Source organism: Lagenorhynchus albirostris, chromosome 3 (genome assembly GCF_949774975.1).
Source record: "Lagenorhynchus albirostris chromosome 3, mLagAlb1.1, whole genome shotgun sequence".
Taxonomy (NCBI): domain Eukaryota; kingdom Metazoa; phylum Chordata; class Mammalia; order Artiodactyla; family Delphinidae; genus Lagenorhynchus; species Lagenorhynchus albirostris.
The window spans coordinates 166,286,490-166,302,549 of record NC_083097.1 but is presented as its reverse complement, the minus strand read 5'-3'; the positions used below and the strand labels follow the sequence as shown (position 1 = coordinate 166,302,549).

General features: G+C 49.3%; 1 protein-coding gene across 1 annotated transcript; it reads left to right on the top strand.

Moving 5' to 3' along the window:
- The first annotated feature begins 501 nt into the window (after positions 1–501).
- TNFSF9 (TNF superfamily member 9) lies at positions 502–3,850 on the top strand. Its single transcript, XM_060146715.1, has 3 exons — positions 502–765; positions 1,371–1,404; positions 2,775–3,850. The coding sequence occupies exons 1-3, from the start codon at positions 502–504 to the stop codon at positions 3,191–3,193; spliced, it is 717 nt and encodes a 238-aa protein (XP_060002698.1). The 3' UTR covers positions 3,194–3,850.
- Positions 3,851–16,060: the final 12,210 nt, after the last annotated feature.

Below are 16,060 nucleotides of genomic sequence, written 5' to 3'. Positions count from 1 at the left end.
TTATGCTCCACAGGAGAAGGGGGCTGAGGCCTGGCTATCTTCTGACCCCTCTGAAGATGTGCCGGGTTTAGGAGAGCCCTGGAGGGGCCCCAGTGCTGGGGAGCTAGGGAGTGATAAGAAATTGGGGAAAGAGGCAGAGAAGCAGAGAGGCGCAGAGATAGATAAGCGGGGAGACACAAGAGAGATAATTAGGAAGAAAGAGGGTCGGTGGGGCAGAGCTTGGAGGGAGGGAGAGAGAGAGAGAGAGAGAGAGAGAGGGAGGGAGGGAGGGAGGGAGGGAGAGAGAGAGAGTGAGAAAAGGAGATGGAGAGAGGGAGAGATCCGGGGAAGAGAAAGTTAGGGAAAGTTCGGACAGAACGTGGAGGAGGCGGGGCGGGCGGGAACCAACCTACCGGGCGGATCTCTGGGATCCCCACGGGCCACACCCCGGAAAGCGGGGCTTCGGGATTTTATATAAAGCGCGGTGCAGCGGCCTCGGACCGCAGCCGCCCGCAGCCGGCCATGCCCTCCAGCACCCACGCCGCCCCGGATCCCGAAGCTCAGCGGCCGCTCGCGCCCTCGGGCCGCTCCTGCCACCCGCTGCCCTGGGCCCTGAGCGCCGCGCTGCTGCTGCTCGCTGCCGCCTGCGCCGCCTGCCTGGTGCGCGCCTGGGCCGCGCCCGGGGCTCCTGCATCGCAGGTCCCCGGCTCTGCGCGCAGCCCGAGACTCCCGGAGGGCCTGGAGCTGATGCCCGACGCCCGCACCCGCCTCCCCGACTCTCCGCAGGTGAGATGCGGCCCGATCTGGACCCCGGGAGAGACCCCTACCCAGTTCCGGGACCCCTTCTCCATTCGCTCCCCCTCCACCCCGAGGTCCTTTCTGCATCCCAGGCCGATGGTGGAGGGACCCCCATCGTCCCTCTTGGACCTCCGAGGGCACCGCTTCTTTATCCAGGACTTCGGGGGGCACCCTTCTCGTCCCGCACCCCCGTGAGACCCCATCTCATCCCGGGACCCCAGAGGGGAGCACTTTCTCCATCGCGGACCCCGAGGGACATTTTATCTCGAACCACTGAGGGGGCTCCCCCTTTCTTTCGTAACTCGCGGAGAACCTAGGTTTTCTCCCGGACCCTTGGGGTATCCCCTTTCTCTCTCAAGACCCCCCAGTGCCAAGCCCCCTGGAGGGACTCTCTCCTCTTTTCCCTCCTGAGTCCTCGGGGTTCTGTCCTTGCACACAGTAGGGCTGGGGCAGCGCGCGCGCTCTTTTGCAGCGGGAAGGGAAGGGAGCGTAGGCTCAAGACTCGCGCAGATCCCGGGCACTCCACTTTCCAGAGGGCTGCGGGTGCGGGAGGGGGGACCTCCACCCACTTTCCGTTTGTCCTCTCTCGGCAGGGCGTGTTCGCGCAGCTGGTGGTGGCCGACGGAGGTGAGTGATTCCCCCCGACAGGGGGAGGGTGCACTAAGAGGGAGAGCCCCAGGAGAGGGAGGCCTCCTCTGTGACCCAATCCGACCCTCTTCCCCTCCCTTCTGTGAAAAGTGTCCCCTCCCTTCTTAGAACCGCGTCAGCCCCTCTCTGGGTCTCCTCCTCCTCTGACCCCCATCTGTGCCCACCTCAGACCCCGCCCTCTCAGAGCTGGGGCTGGATGCCGCAAATCTCAGCCTGGTAGGGTCTCTCCCACTGGGCTCTGGGAGAGACGGACCCCTCCTTCCCAGCCCTGTCTCCCTTCCTCCCTTCTGGAAACCGTCTTTCCCGTTCACTTCCGCTCCCTCTTCCCGAGACCCTCCTCCTCCCTCTTCTGGAGACTCTCCTCTCTACCTCCTTCCTCTGCCCCTCCCCCTTCCAGACTCCCCTCCTCGTCCTTCCTCCGGAGACCCTCCCCCGCTCCCCTCCCCTTTCTGGGGACTCTTCTTCCCACCCCTTTCCCTCCCCCTTCCAGTCTCTCCTGCCACCTCCTTGCCTTCTCTCTTAAGACCTTCTCCCCATCCTCTCCTCTCCTTGGAGTCCCTCCTCCTTCACCCTCCACCCCCTCCTCCCTCCCTTTATGTTTCCTCTAGGATTTTTCCTCCTTCCCCCACAACCTCCCCCTTCCTCCCCCCTTCCCCTTCTCCATCCCCCCTCGTCTTTCCCCCCCTCCCACTCTGAGTCCTTTCCTTCATTCTATGCTAACTCTGCCCCCTATCCCCCTCTCCTCCCTCTATAAACCCCATCCTTCCATTCCTAGGAGCCCCCTATCCCCCTCCATCATCCTTTTTTTTTTTAATTTTTTTTTTTTTTTTTTTTTTGCGGTACGCGGGCCTCTCACTGTTGTGGCCTCTCCCGTTGGGGAGCACAGGCTCCAGACGCGCAGGCTCAGCGGCCATGGCTCACGGGCCTAGCCACTCCGCGGCATGTGGGATCTTCCCGGACCAGGGCACGAACCCGTGTCCCCTGCATCGACAGGCAGACTCCCAACCACTGCGCCACCAGGGAAGCCCCCCTCTTCCTTTTTGGCATTACATTTCCTCCTCCTCCTGGTTCCTGGAAGTCTGTCCCCCTCCACTTCCTCAATCTCCCTCTTCCAGAGAGTCTTCCCCCTCCCTCGGAATCCTTTCCTTTCTTCTATCCCCCCTTCCCCTCCCCCAGCCCCCCCTCTTTCTGAGACCCTCTCCGAGTCCCCTTACCTTTCTCATACCCCCCTCCCCACTTTTCCCTCTTGTCCTCTCTCCCTCAGAGGCCCTCCTCCCCTCCCCAGGGCTGCGACCTCAACCCTTAGCGATGCCCCCATGCTAAGCATGCCCTGCGTCTTCCTCCCACAGTGCAGCTGACCGAAGGGCCCCTGCACTGGTGCAGCGAGCGGGGGATGACAGGTGTGACCCTGGCACCCGGTGTGAGCTATGACAAGCACACGCACGAGGTGGTGGTGGCCCAGGCCGGAGTCTACTATGTTTTCTTGCACTTGGCGCTGAAGCGTGCAATGGCCAGCAACGGCAACAGCTCCGGCTCCGTCTCTGTGGCCCTGAACCTGCGGCCTCTCCAAGCTGGGGCCGCTGCCCTGGCCCTGACCTTGGACCTGCCACCCCCATCCTCGGGGAACTCAGTGGCTGGTTTCCGGAGCGGCCTGTTGCACCTGGATGCCGGACAGCGCCTGAGCGTCCACCTGCACCTCGCGGTCCGGGAGCCTCGCGCCTGGCAGCTCTCAGCGGACGCCACGGTCTTGGGCCTCTTCCACGTGTGAACACCCAAGTCCCCACTGGACTCTCCTTGACACAGCTGACGTGACCCCCAGGCCTAGGTGCCACCCTCTGGACCAAGACTGAATCTTGCCTTCCTTTCTTGGGGCCCCTGGTGATGGGGTCTAGCTACTCTACCTCACTGGGCTGGGCCGGGGTCCTTGCTGCTGAGCCCCTCTTCCAGGACTCTCCGGGTCCCTCTGTCACTTGGTATTTATTCTGAGCCTGAGCTCAGACAGTGTACATTATATTAATCCATTCAACTTATATTTATTGAGCTTCTGCTCCGTGCCAGGCACTGTGCAGGGCTAGAGAAACATCAAATAAAAAAGACCTCCCCTCCATCCTTATTTATGTTAATATGTGAGAAATAGAGACTCATTCCCAGTACCCTCCCCCCGCCCGCCGCCGCATGGTACTCATGGGGCTAGCTTGTGGGAGTCCAAGTAACTATGTTGTGTGAGCTTTACTCATTCATGCAAATTTTATCAGGCACTGTTTTAGGTGTTGGGAACACAGCCATGAATAGGACAAGACAAACCCCCCAGCTTTTGCCAAGCTGACGGTCTAGTACGCTGGCTTGACACTGTGACTGTGTGTGACCCTGTGTAACTGGGGCATATGGGAAGGTGTGAGGTGGTACGTGATGTTAGATAATAAAGTATTTATATATGTTATGACTTCTGTATATTGAGCATTTACTATATACCAGACAATGTGAGTTATCTTGAGATTTATATAACTCCCCTGTGCCTTAGGGATTTTATTATTCCCGTGTTACTATTATCTGTGCTCGTGAGATGTTTTACCTATACTGTGTCTGGTGGTGGAAATACTGGATAATGCCATTTTGCAGGACACTGCTTGCTAACTCTGTGTTCTGTGTCACCACACTAGTAACTTAACACACTATTGACCGGGGGATTTTTGCAGAAACTAACACCTGTGGCATTAATACATCCCCGGTCAATAATGGGTTAAAATCGGCCATGGTGAGAGCATTTACACTACAGGAAGTGGCAAATGTTACAAGTCAGGGCTTGATTTATTGTTTGTTGATTGTCTATACTTAAAGTGCAGGTGAAAAGGATGTTCAACACGTAGATTACACTTAAGTGGTTCTTTTTTTAAAAAATTATTTTCTTTTATTTATTTATTTATTTTTAAATTTATCTTTGGCTGCGTTGGGTCTTCATTGCTGCACGCGGGCTTTCTCTAGTTGCGGTGAGCAGTGGCTGCTCTTCGTTACACTGTGCGGCCTTCTCATCGCGGTGGCTTCTCTTGTTGCGGAGCGCGGGCTCTAGGCACGCAGGCTTTAGTAGTTGTGTCACACAGGCTCAGTAGTTGTGGCGCACGGGCTTAGTTGCTCCGCGGCATGCGGGATCTTCCTGGACCAGGGCTCGAACCTGTGTCCCCTAGCAATGGCAGGCGGATTCTTAACCACTGCACCACCAGGGAAGTCCCTACACTTAAGTGGTTCTTACCTGTAACTGTTACATTGTGAATAGCACCCCAAAGAATCAAGAAAGTCTTTCTCTAGTGTTTTCAAACCGCTATCTGATTTAGCAAAGAAGTTGCTCACATCATCATAAAGCAAGTGAAGGGTGAACATGCATCTTTATTGTTTTGTTCCATCTCAGTCTCTAAAGGAAAATTATCAACCTCCACTCACTTGTTTCTCACTTGCAAGCATAGATTGGCTCTGCGTACAAGAGTGGAGAAAATCAAGGAAGGCGTTCTGTGAGAATCAGTTTTGGCTGTATGGAATTTGCAATGCAGAGTCTCTTATATTTTATTGTTGGAGCTTGTGTGCTACACACTTATGCCAGTAAAACTGTTAATAAAGACAGATATTCATTTCACTCCTTGAGAGCTGGTTGTTAAACATTTACCAGCATCCCACGGTCCTGGCCAGTTCTCCCAAATCCCCTAATTTCCCCACCATGCAGATCTTCTGCCCACTGGCCCATATAAACCAGCTGGACCTTGGCTTCTGGGGCTGGGGTGGACAGGGAGGTCTCCACAAAGCAGGTGACCTTGATGGGGACTTAGGAGGGATGGGGGTGAGGCAGAAGTGGGAGAGTGGGAGAGCTTTGCCTGTGCTGGCCAGACAGGAGGGTGTGAGATGGGCAATGAAGATGGAGATGTGGAGGTGAATGTCATTTGCCTGACCCATCTCTACCTCTTCTCAAAGAGTTCCATTCCCCACATCCCTTCTGAGAGAGCAGAACTGACATTGAGCTGACATCCATGAATGTGGCCATACTGGTCATTAAATTATTAAACTAGCCTCTATGCTAATTGGCAAATGCCTGTTACTCCCCGCCCCTTTTTCTGCATGCTTCCTCTGAACCCCTAGCATGGCCCTGGTGATCTAGCATCCAAAGTGTTAACTCTGGGGGCACCCCGGGGATTGGTGGGGGAAGGGTGTGGTCCAGGGGCCAGCTTCAAATCTGACTGGTCAACGTCTGGCTACACTGGTTGTTTCCAATTTTTTTTTTTTTGTTTTGTTTCCAATTTTGATCATCCCTGGCACCAAGTGGTGCCACTTCTCTGGCACAGCTGATTGGGTCAGGGTGGATACATGACTCAAGCTGGGCCAATCAGATCTCCTCGGTAGGAATGTGGGCGGGCCTGGCATTCCTGAACTTATTAGTCAGGAATTGGAAGGTGTATGGGAGGGAGAAGCATGGAAGGGCCCATGGGCAGAGAGAGACGGGAGGAGGAAGATGGGTGGGGATGTATGGATGAGACCACAGAGCCCTAGAGAGAAGGAGGAACCGTCTAGACTTCCCATTTGCCTCTTCCTGTTACATGGGATACCCTATGCATTAGTTTCCTAGGGCTGCCCTCACAAAGTGTCACAAACTGGAGGACTTAAAACAACACACTTTTTTTTTTTTTTTTTGCGGTACGCGGGCCCCTCACTCTTGTGGTCTCTCCCGTTGTGGAGCACAGGTTCCGGACACGCAGGCTCAGCGGCCATGGCTCACGGGCCCAGCCGCTCCGCGGCATGTGGGATCCTCCCGGACCGGGGCACGAACCCGCGTCCCCTGCATCGGCAGGCGGACTCTCAACCACTGCGCCACCAGGGAAGCCCAAAACAACACACTTTTATTGTCTCCCAATTCTGGAGGCCAGAAGTCCAAAATCAAGGTCTCAGTAGGGCCATGCTCGCTCCAAATGCCCTAGGGAAGAATCCTTCCTTGCCTCTTCCAGCTTCTGGGGGTTGCCAGCCATCCTTGGGGTTCCTTGCCTTACAGCTGGGCTACTCCCAGGAAGGACATGGATTTTGTGGGGGACACTATTTAACCCAGTACATCTAGCATCTACCCTTGCGGGGGCATGAGAAACTTGAGTGTCCTCCCAGGAATTTCCTGCTGGGGTGGGTTCTGTTCTGTGCTGCTATTAGGGGAACCACTGACTGAAACCGCCCGCCCTAGCCAAGAACCCTAGTCACCACTTGCATGAGTTATCTTACAACAGGAGGTCCTGGTAAGGAATGCGGAACTAACAAGCTACCACCAACCAGAATTCAAGAAAGGTCAGAAGGAGAGAGGAGACGCCAGTCCATATGTCCTACCAACCTCCCAGAATCCTTCTCGCTGGAATCCGTCTTGGCTGAGCGACGCATGCGCCTAGGGAGGACCCTGAGTCAGAATGATTGGCCACAGACAACCCGGAAACGAATCCCATTACCGTAAAACCCCAAGACTGTGAGCCACATGGCAGAGCAGTCCTCTGGGTTCCCTTACCCTGCTGCTCTCCACCCGGGCGCCCCTTCCCGATAAAGTCTCTTGCTCTGTCAGCACGTGTGTCTCCTTGGACAATTCATTTCCGAGTGTTAGGCGAGAGCCCACTCTCGGGCCCTGGAAAGGGTCCCCCTTCCTGCAACACTGCCAAATGAACTGTGAGACATCCTGGTCCCCAAGGATGCAGTCCCTCAAGGCTGTCAGTGGCTTAGGGATCCCAGAGACTGTCATACTTCCTGTGTTACGTTGGGGATGGGTCTGAGACCCCTAAACAGAAACCCTCAGCCCCTCCCACCACAGCAGCCCAGCAGGATGCATCTCCAACGACGGAGGCAAAGTGGAGAAGCCCAAAGACTTGCACCAGCTTCGCATGTGAGTGGATACATGTTGGGAGCACTATGGTGAGGCAGGAGCGGGGATGGGTCTGCAGAGCATGCTTTCTTTAAGAAAAAAAAAAATGTGTTAAGGACACTTAACATGCAATCTACCCTCTTAACAAGATTTTAGGTGCACAATACAGTAACATATAGGCACAATATTATACAGCAAATCTCGAAAACATATTCATCTTGTGTAACTGAAACTTTATACCGATTGAACAACAACACCCTATTTCCCCCTCTTGCTAGCCTCTGGCAACCATCATTCCACTTTCTGTTTCTATGAATTGACTTTTTTAGCTACCTCAGAGAAGTGGAATCACGCAGCACGTGTCCCTCTGGGTCTGGCTTATTTCACTGAGCATAATGTCCTTCATGTTCATCCATGTTGTTGCATAAGGCAGAGTTTCCTTCTTTTTTAAGGCTGAGTCATATTCCATTGTATGGATGGACCACATCTTCTTTAACCATCTGTCCATGGACATTTAGGTTGTTTCAATATCTTGGCTATTGTGAATAATGCTACAGTGAACATGAGAGTACAAATCATTTCTTTGAGATTCTGATTTCAATGATTTTTTTAAGAATATCAATTTATTTTACTTATTATTATATTTTGGCTGCGCTGGGTCTTACTGGTGGCGCATGAGATCTTCGCTGTGGCATGTTTAGTCGAGGCATGTGGGATCTTTAGTTGTGGCACGTGGGATCTCTTAGTTGCAGCATGCAGACTCTTAGTTGCGGCATGCATGAGGGATCTAGTTCCCCAACCAGGGATCGAACCCGGACCCCCTACATTGGGAGCGTGGAGTCTTACCCACTGGATCACTAGGGAAGTCCCCTGATTTCAATTCTTTGGGATAGGTACCCAGAAGTGGGATTGCTGGATCATACTGAACATCCATTTTAGTGTCACACAGAGCCGAGTTCAAGCCCTGATTCAGGCCATGCTACCTAAGCTGTGCATCCTTGGGCAAGTGCCTTCACCTCTCTGGGCCCAGTGTCTTCAGCTGTAAAACTGGAAAAAGTTTTGTGTCTCATGGGCTCCTAGGAGTATTAAGTCAGCTCATAGGTTTAATAGCACAGTGCCCGGCATTTGACTCAATATGTAGAAGCTGTTGTTATTATTACAACAGTCGGGTCATGGAGAGATGGCATGTAAGGTTCCAAGTGCATCAGGCGAAGTGAGTTCCAGGTAGAGAGAGCAGCATGTATAAAGGGCCCGAAGTAGGAGAGTGGATATAGTAGTGTGAGATGGGGTTGAGGGGGTCAGACCATGCAAGCTTGTGGATGACAGTGCAAAGCTTTATCCTGAGGGCAAGGGAGAATTATGAAGACAGAGGTCAGATTAGCTCATTAGATCCTGGAACTGAACAGGACCCTGTGGGGCTGCACCCATTTTTTTTTTTAATATTTATTTATTTGGCTACACCAGGTCTTAGTTGCGGCGTGCAGGATCTTTTAGTTGCGGCATGCGGGATCTTTAGTTGCGGCGTGTGAACTCTTAGTGGCAGCATGTGGGGTCTAGTTCCCTAACCAGGGAGCAAACCCTGGCCCCCTGCATTGGAAGTGTGGAGTCTTAGCCACTGGACCACCAGGGAAGTCCCTGTCCCCCATTTCTTGATTACAGGAAATAGGCTTCATTTAGCCTCTGTGACGTTCCCTGGGTTCCAACGGGCAGGTTCAAACAGTTGCTAATTAGGCAAGGGAGGGGATGCAGAGACAAGGGAGGAATAGTCAAGAAAGAATACTGCAGCCTTGGGGCAGGGTCCTGGCTCCCCCTCAAAGGATATACCTAACAGTCTCTTTGAGCTGTTTTGCAGGTACTGAAACCTCCACCAGGTGAAAGAAGCTAACTGCAGGCTGCCCACAAGCACGTAGACTCCGGAAATTGGAACCAGAGGTTGAGGATGCTGACTCCCACTTACCGTCACCACCAACCACTCAGAAGAATGTCCACGAGCTGACCACGCCCTCATTGAACCATTACGGTACAACTCGTCGCTATCCCCTCCAGGTCGGAACACACAGTTTTGAGGGCATTAGCCTACTGTGGCCCCTTTGCCTGGCAAAGCAATAAAGTGATTCTTTTCTGCTTCACCCAGAACTCAGTCTCTGAGATTGAATTTGGTGTCAGGGTGCAGAAGCTTGCATCTGGCATTAATCCATCTGGCAGGGAGGCAGAGTTTGGATGGGGGGTAAAGAGGGGAGACAGGGAGGCTCATTCAATCATCTAAACGAGTGGTAATGGGAGGCTGGCATAAAGTGCTGGCTTGGAAGATGGAGAGGCAATGAACACACATCTCAGACGATAAGAGGAATAGGAGTTGGCGAGACTTTGAACATGAGTGAGATGGAGGGGATGGAGGAGTGAAGACTTTTGGCTCAAAACTGGACAGATGGTGGAGGCATTTATGGATCTGGGGATGCTGGATGATCATAGGTCACTTGGAGACGTGGAATTTCCATGTGCCTTTGAAGTGACCACGTGGGGATGTTGAGTCAATCCTCTGGCTATGCTAGCTCTTTGGCTGAGATGGAAATGCAAAAGTTGGTGTATTTATGTACTGGGCGTTTGGGGCAAGGATGAGATCTCTTAGAAAAACAAGGAGAGAAGTAGCAGAAAAGAAGTTCTAAGATCAAGGGCTGAGGAATACCAATAAATCGTGTTTCAGTGGGAAGCCAGGTTGCACAGAAGCCTGAAAAGGAGCAGCCAGAGAGCAAAGAGGAAAATCAAGATTCCAAGGAATCTGTTTCTAGAAGGAAGTAGTGGTCAGTGATGTTCGATACTGCTGAGCATCAGATGAGATGAGAACTGAAAATATCTACCAGATTTTTAATCATCAGAACCACGGGTGGCTATATTCAGGGGTGTGGATGGATCAAGTTGTATCAGAGTGGCTTGAGAAATTAATAAAAGTGAAGAATCTGAAACTGCCTCTATAGATATTTTCTTGAAAAGAATATTTGGAAATAATTTCAAATTTAAAGAAAAGTTACACAAATTACAAAAGTACAAAGAATCCGTGTATATCCTTTACCCAGATTCACTAACTGTTAACAGTTTGCCCCGTTTGATTTATCATTTGCTCTCTCGCCTCTCTTGCCCCTGCTGTGTTGTGAATATAAGTTGCAAGTATTCTTTTATGGTGAGTCCGATGAGATCAGGATTATTAAGAAACAGAACCGGAGGAAACCACATCCCCAGAGGTTGGGGCAGTTCTAGGAAATTCCCAAAGGTAGTGCGCGTGGATTCAAGAAATGGCAGGAAGTTTCGGGGCATTTATCAAGGTGATTACATAGCAGGAAACATGGGAGCTAGCTGCATTAGCTTTTCCAGTTCTTCTGGCTCGAGTACTAAGCAGATCCCATGATATAATTTGTCCTTTGGCTAAATCAGTGGATAAAATATGTCCACATTACCAGCACTACTTTTCTGAGTCAAGTTATAGCAAATAGAACCAGGCAGGGAACTGGAATTTTCAAACAAAAGGTGAGCAGACAACTATTAAGAATCACCAGGCATGTGACCAAAATCAACACCGTGAAAGAGACATTTCAAACTCCACAAAAGCAGAAAAAAATCAACGCCTGGAAAAAGAAAAGAGCTAATAGAACAATCAAAAGACTCCAGAACAAGTTTAAATTATTTCCCTAGAAAGGCTTTATTTTATTTCCGATTAAATGATATTTAAATACTTCAATAATAAAATCTGTAAGGACACTCCCTCAAATTGGAGTCAATTCCAGAGAGATATGAAAGTTTAAAGATTAAATACCATTGCTCATTAAAGTTCAAAGATACTAAAGTGCAGAGGAATTGACTTACTGTTGTGAGATTAGAGAATATCTTTTCACTCACTCATTTATTTGTTCAACAAGTATTTACTGAAGGTTTTTAATGTACCAGCGATTTTTCTAGGTGTTGGGGACAGAGGGGAAAGAAGAGAGACTTGGGTTCTGCTCTCAGGCAGCTTATATTCTAGGTCAGGAGTCAGCAAAAACCACTAACTGTTTTTGTAAGCGAAGTTTTATTGGAACATGGCCATGATCATTTTTCATGTATTGTTTATAATTGTTTTCATGCTTCAAAGGCGGAGCTGAGTAGCTGTGGCAGAGACTGTATGACCTGTGAAGACTGAAATATTTAGTAGCTGGACTTTTACAGAAAATGTTGCTGATCTCTGTTCTAGATAACCCCCAATACAATCATTTTATATTGTATGAATACCGTATTAATCAGAGTTCTCCAGAGAAACAGAACCAATAGGATACCTATATATGTACAGAGAGATTTATTTTTTTTATTTTTTATTTTTTTTAAATTGTTCAAGTGTTTTTATTTTATTTATTTATTTTTGTGGTACGCGGGCCTCTCACTGTTGTGGCCTCTCCCGTTGCACAGCACAGGCTCCCGACGCGCAGGCTCAGAGGCCATAGCTCACGGGCTCAGCCGCTCCGCGGCATGTGGGATCTTCCCGGACCGGGACACAAACCCGTGTCCCCTGTATTGGCAGGCGGACTCTCAACCGCTGCACCACCAGGGAAGCCCCAGAGAGATTTATTTTAAGGAACTGGCTCACACTATTGTGGGATCTTGCAAGTCTGAAATCTACAGGGCGAGCCAGCAGGCTGGAGACCCAGGGAAGAATTGATGTAGTCTCAAATCCAAAGGCAGTCTGGAGGCAGAATTACTTCTTCCTCTGGGGGACCTCAGTCTTTTTCTCTTAAGGCTTCCACTGATGGAACAAGGCTCACCCACATTATGGAGGGCAATTTGCTTTATTCAGAGTCTGATGATTTAAATATTAATTGCATATAAAAAAACACCTTCGCAGCAACATTTAGATTCATGTTTGGCCAAATAGATGGGTACTGTGACCTAGCTAATTTGACACAAAATTAGCCATCACAAATGTTATGAAAGAAATATACAGGGGGATGTCTTAGAGAATATAGGAGGTCTACTTTCAAATGATGGCCAGGGCTATTTTTTAATCTTTATTTATTTTATAATATTTATTTATTTATTTGGCTCTGCCGGGTCTTAGTTGCGGCACACGGGATCTTTGATCTTCACTATAGCATGCAGGATCTTTAGTTGCGGCATGTGACCTCTTAGTTGCAGCATGTGGGATCTAGTTCCCTGACCAGGGATTGAACTTGGGCCCCCCGCATTTGGAGCGCAGAGTCTTAGCCACTGGACCACCATGAAAGTCCTGGCCAGGCCCATTTACTATTATAAATTTATTTATTTTATTTATTTTTATTTTTGGACGCACTGAGTCTTTGCTGCTGTGCACGGGCTTTCTCTAGTTGCGGCGAGCGGGGGCTATCTTTGTTGCAGTGTACGGGCTTCTCATTGTGGTGGCTTCTCTTGCTGTGGAACACAGGCCCTAGGCTCGTAGTTGTGGCTTATGGGCTCTAGAGTGCAGGCTCAGTAGTTGTAGCGCACGGGCTTAGTTGCTCCGCGGCATGTGGGGTCCTCCCAGACCAGGGCTTGAACCCGTGTCCTCTGCATTGGCAGGTGGATTCTTAACCACTGTGCCACCAGGGAAGCCCAGGCTATTTACTTTTAGAAGGCAACAGATAAGCTGGGATTCAAGAGGTGACAAATATCCAGCTATGGGAATATCTGGGGGGAAAACATTCCAGGTAAAGGGGACAGTAAGTGCAAATGTCCTGAGGTGGGAACGAGCCAGATGCATTTGAGGTCCAGAAAGAGCAGTGTGGTGGACAGTGGTAGGGAATGATACTGGCGATATTATGAGGGCATCATGTGTAGATTTAGGGGTTTGGACATTTTTCTACCTTCAGTATAAAGCCAGTGCAGGGTTTTAAGCTAGGATCATGGTGGGAAAATTGTAAACAGGAACATGATTGAGAGGCTGGTGGAGGCCCCTAGGGGAAAGATCTTGTTTGCTTGGGTGGTGGTTGTGGAACTAGATAGAAGTGGGGAAACGTGGCTTTACTAACTGAGATTTGGTGCATTTTCAATGACCTTAAGCAACTTTCCCTTACCCCAAGAGAGAAACACCAGCTCCTCACTGCAGTCCATAAGATCCTGCACAACTTCCCCCATCACCTCTGTGACCTCATCTTCTCCCACTCACCCCCTCACTCTGTTTCAGGCACAGTTGGCTTCCTAGCTGTTCCTATATATGCCAGATACAGTCCTGTCTCAGGGCCTTTGCTCTGGCTGTTCCTTCTGCCTGGAAATCTCCTCTCCCAGATCTCCCCATGTAGGTTCCTTTGCATCTTTCAGTGCTCAGCTCCAAAGCCATCTCCTTACCTGATACCCCATTTAAAAAAGCTTCCTCCATCAATTCACTGTTTATTATTGACCCTCTTTTTTTAAAAAATATTTATCTATCTATTTATTTATTTATTTGGCTGCACTGGGTCTTTATTGCAGCATGTGGGCATCTCTCTAGTTGTGGGGTGCAGGCTCTAGAGTGTATGGGCTTAGTTTCCCTGCGGCATGTGGGACCTTAGTTCCCCCACCAGGGATCAAACCCATGTACCCTGCATTGGAAGGAGAATTCTTAACCAGTGGAAAACCAGGGAAGACCCAACTGACGCTCTTTTATTTTCTTTGTAGTGTGTACCAGTTATGCAATGCTGCATAACAAATTCCTCCAAACTTAGTGGCACAAAACAGTAACGACTTTCTTATGATCATGAATTCAGTGGATCAGGGATCAGGGCAGGGTACAGTGGGAATGATTTATTTTCTTCTCCACAATGCCTAGGGTCCAGCTGGGAAGATTCAAGTAGATGGAGGTGGAGGTGTCTTGAATAACTGGGAGCTGGAATCATCTGGAAGCTTGCTCACTCACAGGTGTTTCACCTGAGATGGATGGCGTGAAAGCTCAGCTCAGCTGGACTATCAAATGATGTACCTACCCTTGTCTTGTCTACGTTGCTTGGGCTTCTCACTGCATGGCAGGCTCATATGGCAGCTGGATTCCAAGAGACAGGAAGTAGAGGCTTCCAGGACAGTTCAACACTATACCCAAGAGTCACTTTGTCACCTGCAGTTGGGGTAACCTTTCTGAGGGCCCACCTAGATCCAAAGAGGTAGAGAAATTGATTTTGGAGGGGCAAATTCCACTTGCAGAAAGGCCCGTTGGGATGGGAGATGTTATGGCAGTCATCTTTGGAACATACCATCTTCCATGCTACCTTGAAGCCTTGTTAGGAAGATTTAATGATATGATGCCTCTTAAGTACCTAGAGAAGACTTCTTGTTCCAGGAAAGGGTGTGTAGTATGAGGTTCCAATAAGCAGGATGAGGTTCAGACCAGAAAGACCCACTTTTTTTTTTTTTGTGGTACACGGGCCTCTCACTGTTGTGGCCTCTCCCATTGTGGAGCACAGGCTCTGGACACGCAGGCTCAGTGGCTATGGCTCACGGGCCCAGCTGCTCCGCGGCATGTGGGATCTTCCCGGACCGGGGCATGAACCCATGTCCCCTGCATCGGCAGGCGGACTCTCAACCACTGTGCCACCAGGGAAGCCCTCATTTTATTTTATTTTTTTTTCAGAAAGACCCACTTTTGACTTGCTAGATTCTAAGCTCCATGAAGGCAAGAGTTTATGTTCATTGAAGTTCATTGATAAATCCCAGGCATCAAGAACAGTGCCTGATGCATGTAGGTGCTCAATAAATATGGGTGAGTAAGGAGAAAACACACAGACTTGGGCATTTCAGGGAACAACCTTAGAGAAAGCAAATTAGAGACTTTCAGCACGCAGGCTAGATTTGCAGGATTGAGATAAGGTATACAATCTTAAAAATTCCCTATAAGAGGGAACAAGAAGTGTGGAGTGGGTGCATCTATGGAAAAGTTCTGAGATAGCCCAGGAATCCCTAACTGGACTGACTGGTGAGGGTATTTGTCTCCCAAAGCCAGTCGGTAAAGACTGGAGGAAGTGACTACTCCTTCAAATGTGAAGACAGCAATGCAAGACTTCAAGGAACATGAAAATTCAAGGCAACTAGACATCACAAAAGGGATACAATAATTTTTCAGTAACTGACCCGAAGGAGATCTATGAATTGCCTAACAAATAATTTGAAGAAATGTTTTTAGGAAGCTCAGTGGGGCTCAAGAGCACACAGGTAGACAACTCAATGAAATCAGGAAAGCAATATGTGAACAAAAGGAGAAGTTCAACAGAAGTAGAAATCATTAAAAAAAAAAACAAGCAAACAGAAATTCTGGGGCTGCAGAGTACAATGAATGAAATTTAAAAAACTGAAGTAGAGACCAGCAACATCAGACTTGATCAAGCAGAAGAAAGATTCTGTGAACTAGAAGACAGGCCATTTGAAATTAACCAGTCAGAAGAGAAAAAAGAAAAAAGTAATAAAAAAGAGTGAAGAAACCTTACCTGAAGTACAGGATACCATCAAGCAAAACAGTTTATGCATTCTGGTAGTCCCTGAAGGAGGAGAGAGGAAAAATAGGGCAGAAAGATTATTTAAAGAAATAATGGCTGAAAACGTCCCAAATCTGGAGATGGATATAGACATCCAGGTACATGAAGCTCAAGGATTCTCAAACAGATTTGACCCAAAGAGGTTTTCATGAGACATATTATAATCAAACGCTTAAAAATCAATGACAAAGAGAATTTTGAAAGCAGCAAGAGAGAAGAAACTCATCACATACAAGGGAAACCCCATAAGGCTATCAGCAGATTTTTCAGTAGAAACCTTGCAGTCCAGGAGACA

Excerpts from the sequence above, each read along its gene's own strand:
- TNFSF9 (XM_060146715.1), top strand. The coding sequence starts at position 502 with ATGCCCTCCAGCACCCACGCCGCCCCGGATCCCGAAGCTCAGCGGCCG. Across the intron at positions 766-1,370 it reads GCCTCCCCGACTCTCCGCAG|GGCGTGTTCGCGCAGCTGGT; the intron begins GTGAGATGCGGC and ends CTCTCTCGGCAG. Across the intron at positions 1,405-2,774 it reads GCTGGTGGTGGCCGACGGAG|TGCAGCTGACCGAAGGGCCC; the intron begins GTGAGTGATTCC and ends TTCCTCCCACAG.